The sequence below is a fragment of the Oryctolagus cuniculus genome, chromosome 17 (assembly GCF_051225735.1).
Source record: "Oryctolagus cuniculus isolate XC-2025 breed Fujian yellow rabbit chromosome 17, ASM5122573v1, whole genome shotgun sequence".
Classification (NCBI taxonomy): Eukaryota; Metazoa; Chordata; class Mammalia; order Lagomorpha; family Leporidae; genus Oryctolagus; species Oryctolagus cuniculus.
The window spans coordinates 42,776,269-42,795,931 of record NC_142883.1 but is presented as its reverse complement, the minus strand read 5'-3'; the positions used below and the strand labels follow the sequence as shown (position 1 = coordinate 42,795,931).

Sequence of the window (19,663 nt, the reverse complement as noted above, 5' to 3'; positions counted from 1 at the left end):
ACGCCGCAGGTGGAGGATTAACCTAGTGCGCCGCGCTGGCCCCTTATCTTTGTTGATAATAGTCATTATAACAGGTGTGAGGTGATATTTCACTGTAGTTTGAATTTGCATTAAATTCATCAGCTCCAGCTCCCTTTAACCTTCCTGTTTCACTTAAGAACAGGAGTGAAAAAGACTAAGGAACTTTTCAGAAAGTCAAATTTCAGCAGGGTCTTTGGCACAGTAAAACATAGGATATATAATCAGGTTATGAGATATGAAAAATCTGAAAAGTTTATGGAAAGTGTATGTTAGAAAGAAGCTATACATGGACTTCAAAAACTTTTTCCACAAAAATGAACTTATCTTTCTTTTTTTTTTTTTTTTTTTTTTTTTGACAGGCAGAGTGGACAGTGAGAGAGAGAGACAGAGAGAAAGGTCTTCCTTTACCTTTGGTTCACCCTCCAATGGCTGCTGCGGCTGGTGCTCCGCAGCCAGCGCACCGCGCTGCGCTGATCCGAAGTCAGGAGCCAGGTGCTTCTCCTGGTCTCCCATGGGGTGCAGGGCCCAAGGACCTGGGCCATACTCCACTGCACTCCCAGGCCACAGCAGAGAGCTGGCCTGAAAGAGGAGCAACCGGGACAGAATCTGGCGCCCCGACTGGGACTAGAACCTGGTGTGCCGGCGCCACAGGGCGGAGGATTAGCTTATAGAGCCACGGCGCTGGCCACTTATCTTTCAATTATATTTTTCTACAAGCTTTTTGAAGTCCCTGCATATTTCCCTTCCCTAGTACTGCACTGTCATGTCAAGAGGGCTTTAGTTTACTGATTGTGGATTATGTCTGAGAGACCTGCAACACAGACACTCTAACTAAGAAGTTTCCAGGGAAACCCAGAGTCAAGACACACACACACAGGAGAGAGAGACAAAAAGGACAAATGGACACTCACAGCTAACAGATGTTAAATACAGCTCAACTCCTCGGCATGTTAATGTAAAACTTCACACTAAAAGTCTGTTTCTTTCTTCCTATTGCTCAATGCATCTTTTTTTTTAAAAAAAGAGATTTATTTATTTACTTGAAAGACAGAGTTACAGAGAAAGAGGGAGAGACAGAGAGAGATCTTCCATCTGTTGGTTCACTCCCCAAATGGCCACAACAGCCAGGACTCGGCCAGGCTGAAACCACAAGTCTGGAACTATATCTGGGTCTCTCACATGAGTGGCAGGGGCCCGAGCACTTGGGCCATCTTCTACTGCTTTTCCCAGGCTGTTAATAGGACGCTGGATGGAAGTGAAGGACCCGGGACTCAAACTGGCACCTGCATGAGATGCTGGCATTACAGGTAGCAGCTTAACCCACTGCACCACAATGCCAATGCCATTGTCTGACTTCCACAGAAAATTACAACATGTATTAACAGATAAGAAAAAAATCACAGTCTGAAGAGACAAAGCATTAGAACGCAACTCAGTTGTGGAAGAGATTTTGGAATTGTCAGATTGGGATTTAAAATAGCTATGATTAATATGCTAAGGACTCTAATGAAAAAGGCATTAAGAACAGATGCATGAATTAAGCTGACAGACGCTCTAAAGAAATACTCAAAAAATTTTGGAAATTAGAAATGCTGTAACAGAAAGAATGCCTTTAAGTGGCTCATCATTGTGCTGGGTATCAACTAAAGAAACAGTGAACTTGAAATATAAAGAAAAAGACAAAAACTAAATGCAAATGAAAAATACTTCTCCTTAAAATTGGTGTGAAATAGTAAAAATCAGCCAGTGCCGCGGCTCAATAGGCTAATCCTCCACCTGCAGCACCGGCACCCCAGGTTCTGGTCCTGGTTGGGGCGCCAGATTCTGTCCCAGTTGCCCCTCTTCCAGGCCAGCTCTCTGCTGTGGCCCGGGAGTGCAGTGGAGGATGGCCCAGGTGCTTGGGCCCTGCACCCACATGGGAGACCAGGAGAAGCACCTGGCTCCTGCCTTCGGATCAGTGTGGTGTGCTGGCCGCAGCGCGCTGGCTGCAGTGGCCATTGTGGGGTGAACCAACGGCAAAGAAAGACCTTTCTCTTTGTCTCTCTCTCTCACTGTCCACTCTGCCTGTCAAAAAAAAAAAAAAAAGTAAAAATCAATGCTTAGGGGGGAATTTATAGCATTAAATCATTAAATGTAAGAGAAAGAAGAAAATTTAAAGTTTTAAGCTCTCAATTTAGAAAACTAGAGAAATAAGAGCAATATGATGTTACACAAGTTGAAAGAAGACAATAAGAAGCAGAACAGAGGAGTAGGTGGTTAGCCTAGTGGTTGAGACCCTTCTGTATGAGCGCACCTTTGTTCAGTACCTGCTGCAGCTCCTCCCTCCAGCTTTGTGCTAGTGCAGACCTTGGGAGGCAGTGGTTATGGCTCAAGTGGTTGGGATCTGCCACCCACATGAGAGACCTGGATTGAATTCCTGGTTCCTGACTTCAGCCTGGTCTAGCTCCAGCCACTGGGGGCATTTGTAGAGTAAACCAGCATGTGGGATCAATCACTCTCTCTCTCTGCCTCTCAAGGAAATAAATAAACATTTTTTTTTAATTCAAAAAAAGGAGCAGAGATCAATGAAATGGAAGATAGCAGAAAAACAAAAATAGGACCAGCAGTTTTTTGAAAATCAGAGTGAAAAGTTTTATACACATGAACACTTAATTAAACCCAAAACTTCATTGTAGTTCAGAGTTAGTAAAACAACCAGGAGGTCACCACTGGCATTTGTGTGGGAGGCAGGAGAGCACTGTGGCAAGGTGCTGTGGTAGAGGAACACCTGAAAGACAGCAGTGTCCCTGCTGCTGTGCTGTCTCAAGAAAAACACAGGAGTTCCTACAAAGTACACAAGAATTTTAAAGGTCCTAAGAATCTCTTTGAACCTTTTTTGAGAAATTTTTGGTCTTTTTATTCATACTCCCAAACTCCTCAGCTGTTCTAAGGTTTGGGATCAGTATTGTAGCATCTCAGTCTGTTCCCACTGCCTATGACTCCTGTTATCTCGGCTAGTCTTTTTCCAGTTGGCCACATACACCACCTCCATTCTTCTCAGACATGATGAATGGCTTTTCTGCCTTTTTTTTTTTTTTCAAAGACTTATTTATTTGAAAGGTAGAGTTACAGAGACAGATTGAGAGAGAGATTTACATCCGCTGAATCACTCCTCCAATGGCCACAAAGGTAGGAGCTGGGCCAGCAGAAGCTAGGAGCCAGAAACTCCCACATGCGTGGCAGGGGCCCAAGCACTTGAGCTGTCTTCCACTGCTGTCACGTTAGCAGGGAGCTGGATCAGAAGTGGAGCAGCCAGGACTCAAACCAGTGCTCATATAGGATGCTGGTGTTGCAGGCAGCAGTGTAACCTGCTGCCCCACAATGCCAGCCCCCTCTACTTTTTTATTTTTCTCTGTAAAGGAAAACCAGTTTTTTTCTGCAGTTAGACTCAAAACAGTCTCCAGGTATTTGGACTTTCTCCCCTTCCACATCAAGCCATGTTCCCCTGGAGAGGACATCAGAGCCAACACTGAGGAGAACTGATCAAGTAAACCAGCACTCTAATGAAGGAATGTGGTAACAAGGACGAGTCAGTATGGGCAGTTAGGGATGTTTCGGGATGAACAGCAGGATTGAGGCAGGACTGGTGCACACCAGAGGAGTTATAACATTTTATGACTCCATTAGAATGGCCAGGTCAGGAGGAACAGTGGTCATTTCATCATTCCTCAAACCTTGCAAGCTTTCTTTAGATGTAGAAAAGTGTTTTCTCGGGCAAATTCAGTTCATGACATGGTGTCTGTGTGGTAGTTACTCCTGTCAGTAAAATCTGTAAGGTTCAGGTAACAATTCACTCTCTTTTTTTGACCATTCTGTAGCCATTTTGATTTTTATGTTACCAATAATAAACATGTATTGGCATAAATTGAGTATCCACCCTGCCTACTCCTTTTTCTGAAATACCCTAAAATCTTTTTGTCTATGCAAATTCTATCCCTCCTTTGGGACTCAACTCCTCTATGCAGTCTTCCCTGCTTTGTAGTCCATATTGATTTCTGAACTCTTGCTGTGTTCACATGCTGTACCACACAGTGAGCTACAAGGAATCTGGAGTGATGACTTGAGTATCCAAAGCACTTAGATAATATGTGAATTAGTAGAATAGAGAATTACTAGTTAAGGTATTAAAAACTTACTCCATATGTGCCTTGAATAAATACTTGTCTATTGTTCTGGAGTTCAAAGGGACAAAATAAATATGTCCTTGAAGAAGCATCAGTTGAGTAGAAAAGATAAGACATATATAGTTAAGGAATGTGTTTTGGGAGTTCAGTTTAAGTAAAATTTAGTCCCCATAAAGTCTTCCTGTCTTACTGATGAGAAAAACTGAGGCTCAGAGAAGTTGAAGATTGTGACCAGGCTCATAATGATCAATAACTGCTAGAGGTAAAATTTAAACTTAGTATGTGTGCCATTAGAATATTTGTCTTTGGTCACAATGCCAGGGATTTAGAAGTCATACTGGTAAGAATTACCTACAGTGATTGGATGTAGGGAGTGATGAAATAGAGCAGGAAAATTGACGGCAGAGACAGCTTGGGTAACTTGACTCAGTGACGGTGCCATTGACAATGTGGAGAACACAAGACAGGATGCAAGAGGGCAGGAAAAATCTACTAATTTGGGGCACACTGACTTTTAGCTAGCACGAGTGGGGCATCTGGCAGTGAGGAATGTCTGGCTGGAAGTAAAAGGGGTTTCAGGAGAGGGAAACCTGAATCGCTGCCGTGTAGATGAAAGCATGTCTGACTTTACTAGGAATCGTACACAGAGAAGTTAGAAGCATAAGATGCCCTTTCCTGCCTGCTCGCTTGGTACCAGTTAAGCATCCCTATTCTGAGTATCTGAAATGTTCCAGAATTTGAAACATTTGGAGCTCTGACATGCAACTATTCCAAAATCTGAAAAAAAAAAATCCCAAATCTGAAAAGCTTCTGGTTCCAAAATTTCAGAGAAGGGATAGTCAGCCTGGATACTAAGTTCGTGAATACACAGAATACACATTCTTACACACTGTTGGGTAGAGAGCTGTCTGACAATATCTAACATTAAATATCCAGAAGCTCACAAATTCTGCTTTTAGGAAGATGTCCTAGAGAAACTCTTGTATATGTACAAGAATGTTCTTGATCACGGTATCTGTAGAAGTGAAAATTTTAAATGTTAATTTGTAGGAGAACAGATCTTATTATGCAGTCAGGTGAATGAACTAGATCTTCTCAACTTGGGTACTCCTGAAACATAGTTTAGAGCGAAAGGTCAAAATTGCATTTTGTTCTCATTGATGAGAAACTTCAAAACCCACATAATTCAAGTATATGTTAATTTTTTTATATGGGCATGTTCCTACAGAGGAATGTGGATTGGAAGACTGCTTGCTGTTCTTGTTTTGTCTGTCCCCTTCCCTCCATTTTTAGCTCAGGTTTTTGCAGCAGATACGGAATTAAAAAAAAAAATAGACAAAACCGTGGTATTCCCACACCCGGAAAAATTTAAAATAATCCCTAATATAATATACAAGATCAGTTTTGTGTTAAATTCTTTGAATACCTCAACATTGTGGGGTTTTTTGTTTGTTTGTTTGTTTGTTTTTACAGTTTTTTGTTCAAATCAGGATGGAGGGTCCACACAATGCATTTGGTGTCTTGCCTCTTAAGTCTTTTGAGGGACTTGGCTTGTTTTGAACAGAAGCGTTTGGTTTCACCTCGTTGTTTGTTTTTCCCTAGACTGGAACCGTCAGAGAGCCTCGAGGAGAACCAGCGGAACCTCCTTCAGATGACGGAGAGGTTCTTCCACGCCATCACCAGCTCCTGCTCCGAGTTCCCCCCTCAGCTTCGCAGTGTGTGCCACTGCCTGTACCAGGTACGCGCAGTCCCAGACCCCCAGCGCTCCTCTGAAGCTCGCGTATTGCTCTTCCCAGGGAGGATTTAGCTGCTGACAGCACGTGGGGGACTGTAATAGTTAATTTGGGTGAATAACATATTAAGCATTGCTGTTGGAGTTGGCTCAGAAGGAAACTTAAATATGGCTTAGGAGACCCTCTGAAGTCCTTTAAAAAACACTTTAAAATGTTAAATTTTTCTTTTGTTGGGAGCAAGCTTGAAATGTAATGTATCTACTGTGTATGATGGATGTGGCTGAAATGAGATATGTTAATGGAATTTGTTGTCATTGTCATCTTTTGCCTAAATTTCTTCTCGACCTTTCGCACGTTAGGAGATAGGCTGTGTGCCCTGCTTTCTGCATGTGAAGTGCTTGCTCTGTGATTTTGGCTTCTTCATTAAAATGTAACGGTTTGTGTCAGGTTTTTCCAGAATAAGACTGATTGCTCTGTTTATTTTATATTGAATGCTACTTTTAAGATATAATGTATCATCATTCAGACCAAATTATTAGACTTTCTAACACTAGCATTGCAAGTAATGCTTTTGAATTCCAGTGCCCATGGTCTGTCGCTTCTGTTGAGGGAATTAGGTCTGTGTTCTTCTGTTGCTTCTCTATTTTTTTGAATTGCATGTGCAGTTTTAGGAATATATACTTGTTCCAAGGGAGATCTTAAAAATTCACAGTAGCCTTTTGTAAACTGTGCTGGAAGAAACGTTAGTGGATCTGGGGTTTGGGACACGGTGTTTATAGGGCAGCCCTTAGACTTTGACCAAGACTCAGGCCTCTGTGTCTCTCTCTGCAGAGTCGCCCCCACCATTTGTCTTTTTAGCACATGGCTTCAGTCGCTTAGAGACTTTGACAGCATCGGTGAATTCACCATTTTAAAAAAGCTGTTTGAGGCTGCTCTGTGTGGATTTTTTCCTCATTGCTATTTTTAAAGATGTGTCTGCCGTGTCTCTAAAAATGTTCTCCACAATCTGCACAGATGATACAGCATACTTAGCATGAAGTCTTAGTATGTCATGGTTTCCCTGCCTTTTCATGAGAGCTCAGGGGTGCTTTGGAAAGCCTGCAATGGTTGATTCAGCTCGTGAAGTCCGAGGCTAGAGGGCGGTTTAGTTACAACATCAAACTTACTACAGTGACTACTACTTTCTTTAAAGCTTGGGCCGTATTTAAGTTTCTCTTTCAACATAATACAGCAGAATTTTTTGTTTTTGAAACTAGGCAGACAGAAAATATCAGCATATATTAAAGATCTTTTGGGACAGTGTCTTGCTTGACCTAATAGTAACTGTTTTCAGAGAGCAAATGGGATTCGAAAATGTCCATGGCTTTGATGTTGGCTGGGTCAAAGTGAAGGGAGACGGTTACGTGGTTACGTGATTACGTGGCCTAGGAGACTTTGAGAAAAATTCTTCATGTGTTTCTTATCCTAAATGAAAAATCATACCATCAGCATAGTTGGAGGTCAGTGTGAGACCATGATTCTGATCATGTAAAAGGAACAGGGTTTGGCACTTAATAAGTACTTAGGAAATATTTAATGATGGAATAAATTCCCTCATCCCTCTCACCCAAGTGAACAGAGTTTTGCCAGCTTTCTTTCTCAGGAAAGGAAAGGAAATTGTGAAAATAGAATCAGGTGATAATTGTTGTGCTTTTTAGAGCACTTCAGAATAAACTATCTTAACAACAGACTTGAACTACTGTATTAAAATTTCACCTAGAATTATTATTCTCTCTAAAAATATTATTTAAGTGTTGTGTCAGGACATTGTTTTAAAGTATTGGGTAAGCTTAACATTTGAGGGTACAGTGTTATGGAACAAAGCTATGCCTATGATGTTTTGTTTTTTAATTCTATTCAGTAATTATAAAGGTAGGGAAAAACCGGTGTGATCTCAAGATATTTTTCCATTGAGTCTCCTTCCTAATTTTCCCCTCTGATTTGCTGTTTTTATTAACCTCTTCTGGCTTTCTCTTGCCCTTTTTATTTGCTCGCCTTTTCTTGCCCTTTTGGCTTTGGCAGTAGCATAATGGCATCTTTGTACTTTTAAGTTCTACTGGGAGGGGTAGTTGTTGATTTTTTTTTTTTCTCTAGTAAACATAGTTCTGCTTTGGAGAACCTCCTGGGAACATTTGGAGAGCTAAATGAGTATATTGCTAGCTAGTAAAATTCTCTGAGCTTTAGCTGTTTTACTTCAGTTCTTATTTGGGGCTTGAAGCCTTTTGGAATTGTGATTTAGCCCGCTGTTAGTTGATGTGCCTCCCTTACTGAGTAGACTGGGAATAACCAACTGTGAGCACGAGTCAGATGTATAATTAATTGATGTTCCCATGTATTTGTTTCCACTTTTCCTTCTGATAGTCTTGGAGTAAAGAGAAAATAATTCCCAGAGAGGATATTCTCTTAGGTTTAGAGTATTCTAAGAAAGAGCTATCATGATTCTAAGTGAATGTCATCTTTTCCCAGTAAATCAGCTTCTGCAAACTGAAGTAGTTTACAAAATGATAGCTGCATAACATAATTGAAAAAATGTATGAAACTGCATTTCTGTGATGTATATGGTTACTATGCTTTTGTATGAATCCTAAAGTTTAAACCAAAGTTCTATGAGATGAGGAACTGTGTTGTTTTGTGTTCCTTCTATCTCCCAGTGGCTGGAATGTAACCTGGCATGTAGGTGCACAGTAACTACTTGGATGAATGGATGGATGGATAGATGGATGGGTGTCAAACTAACTTGAAGCCCAAGTTGTTATGGGTTATGGTGCTGGATGTCCAGAATTCATGGAATAAGTTGCCATGGGTTAAAGAATTCTTACTTGGTTTTAAAAATTTCTGTACTGCCTAGTGTAGTGCAATCATGAGCCTTTTAATTTTGAAGGAATTCTTTGGCCTAGAAGGAGCTCTGATAGATGAAACCAGTATTTCTCCCTGGACTTTGGGGAATTTTTTGAGTGGCTTTTTCTTTTTTGAGATATTCTGATAAATGATCAGCTGTACTATACTATATAAAAGACTTAAGCAGACCTACAGTTTTAGTCTGTCACTTTCTCTGCAGGTGCTTCATTTTCATATCAACTAATGCTGTTTTTCTTGTTGAACTGATAACCTGCTTCTCCCAAATGCTGCAGAGCTTTTAACCTCTGATCAGAACCATTTCAGAAAGTAGCCTGTGACCGTTGAAAAATCTGTGAAATTTAAGTCATCTTTTTTAAAGCGGGAGAGAGATTTTTAGTTCAGAATCTCTAAAGTGTGTGTTCTGTTACATTTAGCTGTTGAATTTTCATCTCATCAGTTGGGTTTTAATTAAATGCCAGATGTTGAAAAAATAACTAAGTCAATTGAAGGATACACAGAGAAGTATTTTACAAATCAAGAAAAAGTTATGGAGACAAAAAATGTTTTTAGCATAGGATCTACTTTTAATGAACATTTTATATGCTATTTATCAAAAGCCAGGACTTAACTAAAATACAAGTAATATATATCCTCAAATTCACTTGGGGAGAGTTTTTCTGCAATTTATAGCCAGAAGTAGTAGACATGATTGGTTCTCAACACTTCTTGCTATTTATTTAGTGCTTGGCTTAAAAATGTAATGAAAATTGAAATCCAGAAATAAATTTCATCCCTCAAAATTCAGTTGATTTCTAATGTTTTGTTGATTCCATTTGTGTTACATTTCAATCGTGTAATTTGATGTACGAGCCAGCGTTGCTGTTGTTGCTGTGTGTAGTCGGTGCTGTGACTTGTTTGTGCTCATCTCTGTTCTGTAGGCAACTTGCCACTCCCTACTGAACAAAGCTACAGTAAAAGAAAAAAAGGAAAACAAAAAATCAGTAAGTTTGGAGAACTTTTTATTAGCTGTTTCTTTCAAAGCCAAACAAAAATCTTTTGCTGTTTGTTAAGAACATCTTCACTTCAGCCTATTTGACCTTCACTGTAAAATCATTCTACTAATTCTGGCACAAAATAGCTTTCATTTCAATTAACCCTGGAATTAAGTTACATTGAAACGTTCTCTGTGTTCCTTTGGTTTGATTTATCCCAAAGGCATTTTGTGGGCATTTGTTGCATTGGATATCCTTGGTCTAATTTTATTATAATCATTTTAAAAATCATAAATGAATGCAAAAAACAAAAACTTAATTTCAAGGCCATAGGAAATGCTGACTTTCTTCATTCTTGCTTCTTGTTTGCAGGTAATATGAGTGGTTTCTTTTCCTAGAGGTGAAAGTTTTTCTTAGTTGTTAAAAGAATGTAGCAGGAAAGTCATTTTCTAAATCATAGCTAAAGGTTGCTAAGTTTTATTTTTATTCCTTATATTTTTATTTAGACATTCTCAGCCAAAATTTAGATGTTTGTACATAGGTCATAGAAAACCCACTGGTAAAACTACTTTTACTTCAGAGAAAAACAATATTAAATTATCAGGATGAGAACATAATGCTTTTGAAATAAAGGAAAACTCAATGAGTCCTGTTTGTAGAGAAACACTTCATTTCACAAACGTGGTATAGATATACTGCCTGCTTCTGTGAACTTTCCTAATTTTAGAGGAAGAGAATTATGATAGTTGTAATTATTTTCTTCCAGTGAATGGAATTTTTTTTTAAAGATTTATTTATTTATTTGAAAGTCAGTTACATGGACAGAAGAAGAAGCAGAGAGAGAGAGAGAGAGAGAGAGAGAGGTCTTCCATTTGTTGGTTCACTCCCCAAATGGCCACAATAGCCGGAGCTGCACCGATCCAAAGCCAGGAGCCTGGATCTTCTTCCAGGTCTCCCATGAGGGTGCAGGGGCCCAAGTGGTTGGGCCATCTTCCACTGCTTTCTCAGGCCATAGCAGAGAGCCGGATCGAGGTGGAGCAGCTTGAACTCGAACCAGCGCCCATATAGGATGCAGGCACTACAGGTAGCGGCTTTACCCGCTACACCACAGCGCTGGCCCCAGAGTGAATGGAATTTGCCTAAAACATCATATGCATTCATTTTAAGTTTGCCATTATCTGTCAGTGTGACTTATCCTTATGAGGCTGAGTACTGTCTTGTTCATATCATCCAAATGATTATAGAGGAAAATTAAACCTTTATGAGTTGAGTAAATAATTTTCTTTAAAAGGTGTAATTTAGAATATAATGTTCATCTGGTTTCATCTTTTGTTCCTTGTCTAAGCTTTATTTGTAATAAAGCCTCACATATAAATTTGTTTCAAGTTCAGAATTAAAATTTAGAGACATTTACTTTTATGTTCTTTCAGAATTTCCTTTTTGAGTAGTTAAGTGAATTTGGTCAGCTGTGAGCAAATGAATTGGATTGGATGGCCTTTTTGCTTAATAAAATATTTCTTTCTAATGCTTCAGCCTTCTAATTCTCAGTGTATGTGGGTTTGTCATAACATACACTATCACTTTTGAAATTAATTTACCGTTCCTAATACTCTGTGCAGTGTTCTACTAATGCCATTGTGTGTAGTGTGTCACATAAATTAAAATGCAGGCTCTCTGTCTTCCTCTAGAGCATGTGTTCTAGCCTCCCTAATATTGCTGTATTGATTAAGATTTTCGTCTAAAATTGTTCCTTGAAATGTGTTTTTTTTTTCCTATTACTTATTTTCAGATTTTTTTGCTTTAAGCTTCTGGGTAACACTGAGTTTCAGAATGTATTTCTCAGCACAGATGATGTGAGGTCCTCACGGAAACAAGGGAGTCTGATTGGTAATCCGAGATCTACTTCAGAGCGTATTCTGAAGTATGAAGACAGTATAGTCGCTGGGAAGTAAAATGTCATTTTATGCAGTTACTTGCTTGATGGTGTCTAATGATCTTTTAAGAGCAAGCTGATTTTCTTTTGGAGTATGTAGATCATGGATTTGAATCTAAAATGCAGAGAAAAGGATCTGACTTCTGGTAGTATAGCTGTATGGTCATACTACAGCTATCGATCGAAGAATTCGAAAGAACTTTGGAAGTTAATTGCCTGCATAACTCTGAGAGAATTTTCAGTAATAGTTGGTGATGCTCTTGCTGGTTTATAGATGCATTTATTTGCATTTTGTAGTCAGCTTTTACCAAGGAGGCAAAGAAGACATTGGCTGATAACTGAATTCAACACAGAGACTGGTTCAACTTTGACCTTTTATAAGGAGTATTTTTGCGGATCCAAGTTAGGTTTTTACATAAAAAAAAGCACCATTTGGGTGTGTTCATGAAATAAAATTACATTTATGTTAACTAGTGGTGAAAGAAAAAGCTGTCCTTTTATAAATTGACTCATGAAACTTGTTATGTAGTATTTTAATTGATACTGATTATGTAGTATATCAGATTTTATTTCCAAAAACGCATTTGTAATACCACTCGTTAGATGCATATTTATGTGAAACATGAAACAGCATTTGTTCCTGAGGTGTGGATACTTTGGATTTTGACATGAATTCTTTTTGGAGACAAAGAAGATGGTAAAAATGTAGTACTTTCTATAAATTTTTTAATAGTACCCTTCTGGGAAATAATTCACTCAGATTTTCATTCAATTCTGAGAGTGATTATCATTAAGTATAAATTAGGCATGAATTGAAGTCACGCTTTAAAACATCTTTGTCCTAGGAAAAACTAGAAGACGGCTGCACTTGTGTATTAAAATTATTGATTTTTATGAGACATTTTTACAGAAGATTAGTATTTTATAAACTGGTTCTTTGAGAATCAAATTATGGCTTTTAACTTTATTTTTAATTTTTTGTTTAGATTTATTTATTTATTTGGAAGGCAGAGTCACAAAAAGGCAGAGGCAGAGAGAGAGGTCTTCCATCCGCTGGTTCACTCCCCAAATGGCTGCAGCACTGGAGCTGAGCTGATCCCAAGCCAGGAGCCAGGAGCTTCCTCCAGGTCTTCCATGAGGGTGCAGGGGCCCAAGGACTTGGGCCATCTTCCACTGCTTTCCCAGGCCACAGCAGAGAGTTGGATCGGAAGTGGAACAGCCGAGACTTGAACTGGCGCCCACATGGGAAGTGGGTACTGCAGCTGGCGGCTTTATTTGCCATGCCACAGCGCCAGCCCCGGCTTTTAACTTAAAAAAAAAAAAAAAAATCCATTTCAGGATTTTGATGGGTTAAATTGAATATATGCTAACTCGTTTTAAACAAACTATTTAAAATTGAATTTAAAGCAGTTTTTAGTCCTCTTCCCTCTCAGAAGTTTACTGTCTTTAAATGCTTTAAGATCTTGAATGTTTGTTGATGTTTCATCTGTTTTAAGATTAAAATTAGCGAATTCTAAAGAACCACTGGGTAGTTACGGTGATTTATGAACATTCTGAAATTTGTTTGCATTCATGCATTCATTTTTCTGACTTTTATCAGCTTTCAAAGAGTTACCTTTATTTGTTACCAAAAGGTTAAAAACACACTATTGGGATAGTAAAAGTACTTGAATTTTCTGAATTCTATTTCTAAAATTGTATCTCAGCTAAATATAAGCTGTGCTTAGGTTTTAGAGCCATTCTGCTAAGACAGCGGTAGTTAGCTCCTTTCACCAGGCTCTCCATGTTTTAGGGACCCCAGTGGCAGAGAGGAAGTGAAGGTGACAGTACATTCATTACAGCTTACCTCTTGGATTTGCTTCAGTGCAAAAGTTTGTTCTCTAAAATCTTAAAGACTTTTTTTATACTCTTTACATTATAGCCAGTAGATAAGAACACAAAATTAAAATGTGGCTCACAGAAAGCACTAAATGGATTAAATGACAAGAAAGAATCCTTGTTCTTTCTAAAGTTAATCTGGAGTCAGTGAGCCATGTGTAATTCATGACAGGTGTTACTGTACTCAAGGCATTGTGAGGAAAAATATCTGCAGAGATTCTTTCCTCCTGCTTGCCTCAGTACTCTCTGAAATGCAGAACCCCACAATATTGAGGTTCAGAGTGCTCCAACTTTACTTTTGTAGTCATCCTTGTTTTCAACAGCAGTCAGCCATATCAGGCACAAATGGTTGTAGAGATTAAAATGTTTCATATGTGTTCTTTGACAATGCATTTATGTGTGTTGTATAAACATGTAAATTTCAGAATACAATTTTCAGAAGTGAAATTGACTTAAAACAGGCCCCTGGGAAGAAATGGGAGTTCAGCCAGTTTCAGAACACTTTTCTGTATCTCACAGACCTATTACTGTATCTTCAGTGTCTAATGTTTTATAAAGAGAAAAAAAAATCCACTTAAATGCTAGGTTCATCTTGCTTTTCAGAATGGGCAGTCCTTTCTTAAGCCTTAAGTTTTTATTTGAGAGATAATGATCTGAGGCAGACTCAGGGGTTCTCTCTTCTGGTGGGGATCCTTTTTTTTCTTTTAGGTTTCCAAGAATTGCTATTCCCCTGTGGTTTATATGATATGTAGGTCCTTATATCAGGAACCATGCTGGTGAAGATAAAGGACTGGTATTAATGTTACTTGGAATATGTTTTTTTTTTTCCCTTTCAGTAAGAATCTAAGAAATTTTGTCTTCTACATGGGAAACATTTTTCTCAAGGAAATCAGTTGTACATGGTACACACCAAAATGCAAATATTTATTATTTAGATGTAGGGTGTTCCAGGGGGGTGTGTTTGAAAACTTAGCTTCATCTTCTATAAGTTTGATCACACTTTCACGTCTATTACTATTAGTGAAGTTAGATCCTCTTTGTGGGAAATTTGAAATTTGAATTGCTTTTGTCACTCATCACACTTGCAGTGCAAATGATGCTAATAAAGATCTTTCCTCAGGCTCTGCTACCCAACTTATCCGTGAGGCTTTTCTTTCCTCTGAGATACCTCAGTTGTGCTTTAAAATCATGTGAGATTAGAGTTGAGGGTAAACTTTATTTTCTGAAATTTGGGGAGAAGAAAAAAAATAGAAACATGCATGAGGATTGATGGATTCAGAGTTTTTGTGCAGTTTGACCTTCAAGCTCTTTGTTCCATTTCCTTATTTTACTTCAAACCTCATGCTCAATTCTCTACTCCTTGTTTTTAGGTGGTTAGCCAGCGTTTTCCTCAGAACAGCATCGGTGCAGTAGGAAGTGCCATGTTCCTCAGATTTATCAATCCTGCCATTGTCTCACCGTATGAAGCAGGCATTTTAGATAAAAAGCCACCACCTAGAATCGAAAGGGGCTTGAAGTTAATGTCAAAGGTGAATCGTTTGAAATCATCTAGCTATCTTAACATTTCCTTCTGACTACTTTTTCAGTTTGTGAAAGCACTGTAGTGCTTCTCTTCAATTTATTTTCAAATGTCTATGGTTTTAAATTATGTGCTTTTGTTTTATTTTGTTTCTGTTACAAAGGAATTCATAAGATGGATACCTGCAGGGCTTTATTATCATGGGAACATATTTTAGCAAATATCTACTGAATATTTTCTGTGTAATCATTCTGGGAATTTTGAAATGGAGACTGAAATGTTGGCATTAGGACCTTTTAATTTCAAAAAGATATTTAAAAATTTATTTTATGTGTGTATATTTTACATGTACATATCATTATGTTTCTATTTGAGAATAATAGAAAAAACATCTAGAATAATTTATAGAATGAAGAATAATTGATTTTAACTTCCAATACAAAGTATGTCAATGAGGGAATTGATATTTTTAAAAGAATGTAGTAATGTATAGAGTTTATACAGTAATTAATGATTATTTATAACCTGCTTTGATCGTTTAGATACTTCAGAGTATTGCCAATCATGTTCTCTTCACAAAAGAGGAGCATATGAGGCCTTTTAATGATTTTGTGAAAAGCAACTTTGATGCAGCTCGAAGGTAAGCACCTGCCTTTTTCTCACTTGCCCTGTCTGAATCCAGGCTTTCCTGTTCTCACTTAAGTCCTAGTACCCTCTGTTCACAAAGTGCCTGTGTAGCCTTTTTTTCCTTTTCCCTCTCCAGGTCAAGAAAATAGTTTTTGTCTTATTTTAGTATAAAAGATGTCATGACATAAATCTATATTTTGTACAGTTTGGTGGTAATTTCCATATTTGAATACCAAGAGGAATTTTTTACATATTCACTAAAACAAAGGATGTAAGGTAACTATAATAAGGGGGCACAGAAGATTCCTTTTATAAAAAACCATAGCCAGCATGAGGATATTTGGCCTCAGCCGGAGTAGGGAGCATCTGGCTCCCAGGCCATAGGATTCCGTGAAATCATGTGTCTGGCCCTGTCATGGCCACTACAGACGGGACTCACAATTCAGTACATCTACAGCAGGCTACTTCTTTTTTCTTAAAGATTTTATTTATTTATTTATTTATTTGAGAGAGTTACAGACAGTGAAAGGGAGAGACAGAGAGAAAGGTCTTCCATCTGTTGGTTCGCTCCCCAAATGGCCTCAACAGCTGGAGCTGAGAAAATCCGAAGCCAGGAGCCAGGAGCTTCCGCTAGGTCTCCCACACAGGTGCGTGGTTCAAAGCACTTGGGCCATCTTCCACTGCTTTTCCAGGCCATAGCAGAGAGCTGAATTGGAAGAGGAGCAGCTGGGACTAAGAACCATCGCCCATAAGGGATGTTGGTGCCGTGGGCAGAGGATTAACACAGTGCTGGCCCCCAGCAGCCTAATGTTTAAGTTGGTAATTTTGTAGAGCCTACAAATAACATCATAAATATCCAAATGCCCTTTGGCAGAAAAACGTTTCTGCACCCCTGGCCTTGGTGTTAGGATGCCTGTGTCTGTCCCTCAATTGGAGTGCCTGTGTTTGAAACCTGGCTCCAGCTCCCGACTCCAGCCTTCTGCTAATACAGACTGGGAGGCTGTGGTGATGGTGGAAGTGATTGAGTTTCTGCCATTTCTGTGGGAGACCTGGATTGAGTGCCTGTCTCTTGGCTTCAGGTGCTGGCCCAGCTCACAACCATTGTGGGCATTTGGGGCATGAACCAGTGGATGGAATCTCTGTCTCTGTCTCTCTCTCTCTCTGCCTCTCAAAAAAATAAATAAATAAAAACTTGTATTGATAATGTATAATATTGTTTAATTGGTGTTTTTTTTAAAAAGATTGATTTATTTGAAAAGCAGAGTTACACAGAGGCAGAGAAAAAGAGAGAGAGAGAGAGAGAGAGAGAGAGAGAGAGAGAGAGGTAGGTGTTCCATCTGATGGTTCACTCCCCAGATGGCTACAGTGGCCAGAGCTGGGCCAATCGAAAGCCAGGAGCCAGGAGCTTCTTCCAGGTCTCCCACGAGGATGCAGGGGCCCAAGGCTAGGGCCATTTTCTACTTCTTTCCCAGGCCATAGCAGAGAGCTGGATTGAAAATGTAGTGGCTAGGTCTTGAATAGGCGCCCATATGGGATGCTGGCACTGCAGGCGGTGGCTTTACCTGCTTCGCCACAGCGCCGGCTGCAATTGGTGTTTTTTAATATTAAAATATTTTTGATAATTCTACTTTAGAAGTATATGTGAATTAAAAGGTTGCTCTTTAACCAAGTAATACAAATGTGTAAGATTTTATTCAAGAATAACTGAACAACTCTTGAGATTTAATGATTTTAGAAAACTTCCCTGAATTTCCATAGCTGATTAGTTATTTGACCATATTTCTGAATTTACCAGTACAAATAGTACCACGTATGTTTGCTTCAGTTGTTTTCAGAGAAGCAAACGAGATAATTCACAAGGAAGTACCTTGTAGATGTGAAGTGTCCAGAGTTCAACTTTTTACACAGTATGAATCTAATTGATCTTACCTGTAGTTTAGCCTTGTACAGCTCTCTCTTCCGTTTTATCATCATAGTTGTTAATCCCTTCTGTTAGGGAACTTAGTGTTTAGATGGTAGATTGCTGCAGTGTAAGCCATATTGGAGAGAGGGTGAAGGTCAGCAAGGATTCAGATTCTAGCAGACTACCAACTCACAGAACCTCAGGGAAACGCAGTTCTTTTTTTTTTTTTAATTTATTTGAGAGGTAGAGTTACAGGCAGTGAGAGGGAGAGACAGAGGGAAAAGTCTTCCTTCCATTGGTTCACCCCCAAGATGTCCAAAATGACTGGAGCTGTGCCGATCTGAAGCCAGGAACCAGGTGTCTCTTCCTGGTCTCCCACGCGGATACGGGGGCCCAAGCACTTGGGCCATCTTCTACTGCTTTCCCAAGCCACAGCAGAGAGCTGGATTGGAAGAGGGGCAGCTCGGACTAGAACCAGCACCCATCTGGGATGCCAGCGCCACAGGCGGAGGATTAACCCACTGATTAATTAACCTACTGCACCATGGCACCGGCCCCAGAACCACAGTTCTGATCAGGTCTCTGATCTAATAGGCTGTGTAGCTTTAGGGAGGTTTTTATCTTGTCTGGGCTTCAATTTCATCATTTGTAAAATATTAACTTTTCTCAACCATGTATTCGTGGTTTTCTGACTTAAGATCCTACCCTGAAGGTAAAGTCAGATCCCAGAAATGGAATTCCAACTTTGTCCTGGTCCTTCTTGCTTTGGTTGCCGGTAATCATGCTGTGTGAATGAGCCCTCCATCTTTGTTATCTCAGTTACTTCACACTGTGCACTTCATATAAATTTAACTATGAGTGTATCTGATGTAGAAAATTCTAATGGCTTTGCATTTTTGAAGGTTTTTCCTTGATATAGCGTCAGATTGCCCTACAAGTGATGCAGTAAATCATAGTCTTTCCTTCATCAGTGATGGCAATGTGCTTGCTTTACATCGTCTTCTTTGGAACAATCAAGAGAAAATTGGCCAGTATCTTTCCAGCAATAGGTAAGTCTTCCCAGTCAAGGGGAAACTGAACGCTCTATGTTTAGATCTATGTTAATAAGACATGAATAGTGATTTTTTTACTTTGTGTCTTCTTGGAGTAAGAATTATGGTATGGAAAGAGAAATGAAGACTTTTTCAAAAAGTTAAGTTGTGTCAGCTCATGAACAGGCCTACTTCAGGGCTGTTGATTTTGTTTTCCAAATTAAAGTTTCTTGTGCCATAGGTTACTTGCTGCCCTTTCTAGTTATGCAGATGTGTGAAGGATCCAGATTCTTATGTATGATGAGTTCCGTTACGGGCAAAGTTGAAGTGAGTTCCAGACTTTGTGTTTTGTTTTGTTTTGTTTTGTTTTGTTTTGTTTTGTTTTGTTTTGTTTTGTTTTTGACAGGCAGAGTTAGTGAAAGAGAGAGAGAGAGAAAGGTCTTCCTTCCATTGGTTCACCCCCAAAATGGCTGCTACGGCCAGCGTGCTGCGCCGATCCGAAGCCAGGAGCCAAGTGCTTCCTCCTGGTCTCCCATGTGGGTGCAGGGCCCAAGGACCTGGGCCATCCTCCACTGCCTTCCTGGGCCACAGCAGAGAGCTGGACTGGAAGAGGAGCAGCCAGGACTAGAACCGGCACCCAAGGTGTGCCTTAACAAGAAGCTGGACTTGAACCCAGCACTCAGATATGGGATGCAGGTGTCCCAAGTAGTGACTTAACCTGCTGCATCACAATATCTGCCCCTAGATTTTTTTAAATACCATTAAAAATGGTTTGCTCATTCACAACATAGGCAGGAGACCATGAAGCCAAAGCTAAACAGTTCCAATATTGATGTCTAAAAGAGAGGGCATTTATTATTATTATTATTATTTTTATTATTATTATTATTATTATTATTGACAGGCAGAGTGGATAGTGAGAGAGAGAGACAGAGAGAAAGGTCTTCCTTTGCCATTGGTTCACCCTCCAATGGCTGCCATGGCTG

The 19,663-nt window shown here is 39.4% G+C and overlaps 1 protein-coding gene across 8 annotated transcripts in view; it reads left to right on the top strand.

The window, feature by feature from the left end:
- NF1 (neurofibromin 1) overlaps positions 1–19,663 on the top strand; it is a 303,335-nt gene that overhangs the window by 165,242 nt on the left and 118,430 nt on the right. For 4 of the 8 annotated variants that reach the window (XM_051825442.3, XM_002718936.6, XM_051825441.3 and 1 more), the window contains 5 exons: positions 5,787–5,922; positions 9,733–9,795; positions 14,968–15,126; positions 15,659–15,756; positions 18,549–18,695. In XM_051825442.3, coding sequence (XP_051681402.1) covers positions 5,787–5,922; positions 9,733–9,795; positions 14,968–15,126; positions 15,659–15,756; positions 18,549–18,695 — 603 coding nt within the window. The remainder of the gene's footprint in view (positions 1–5,786; positions 5,923–9,732; positions 9,796–14,967; positions 15,127–15,658; positions 15,757–18,548; positions 18,696–19,663) is intronic. The other 4 variants (XM_070061093.2, XM_002718937.6, XM_070061092.2 and 1 more) reach the window with 1 other exon arrangement.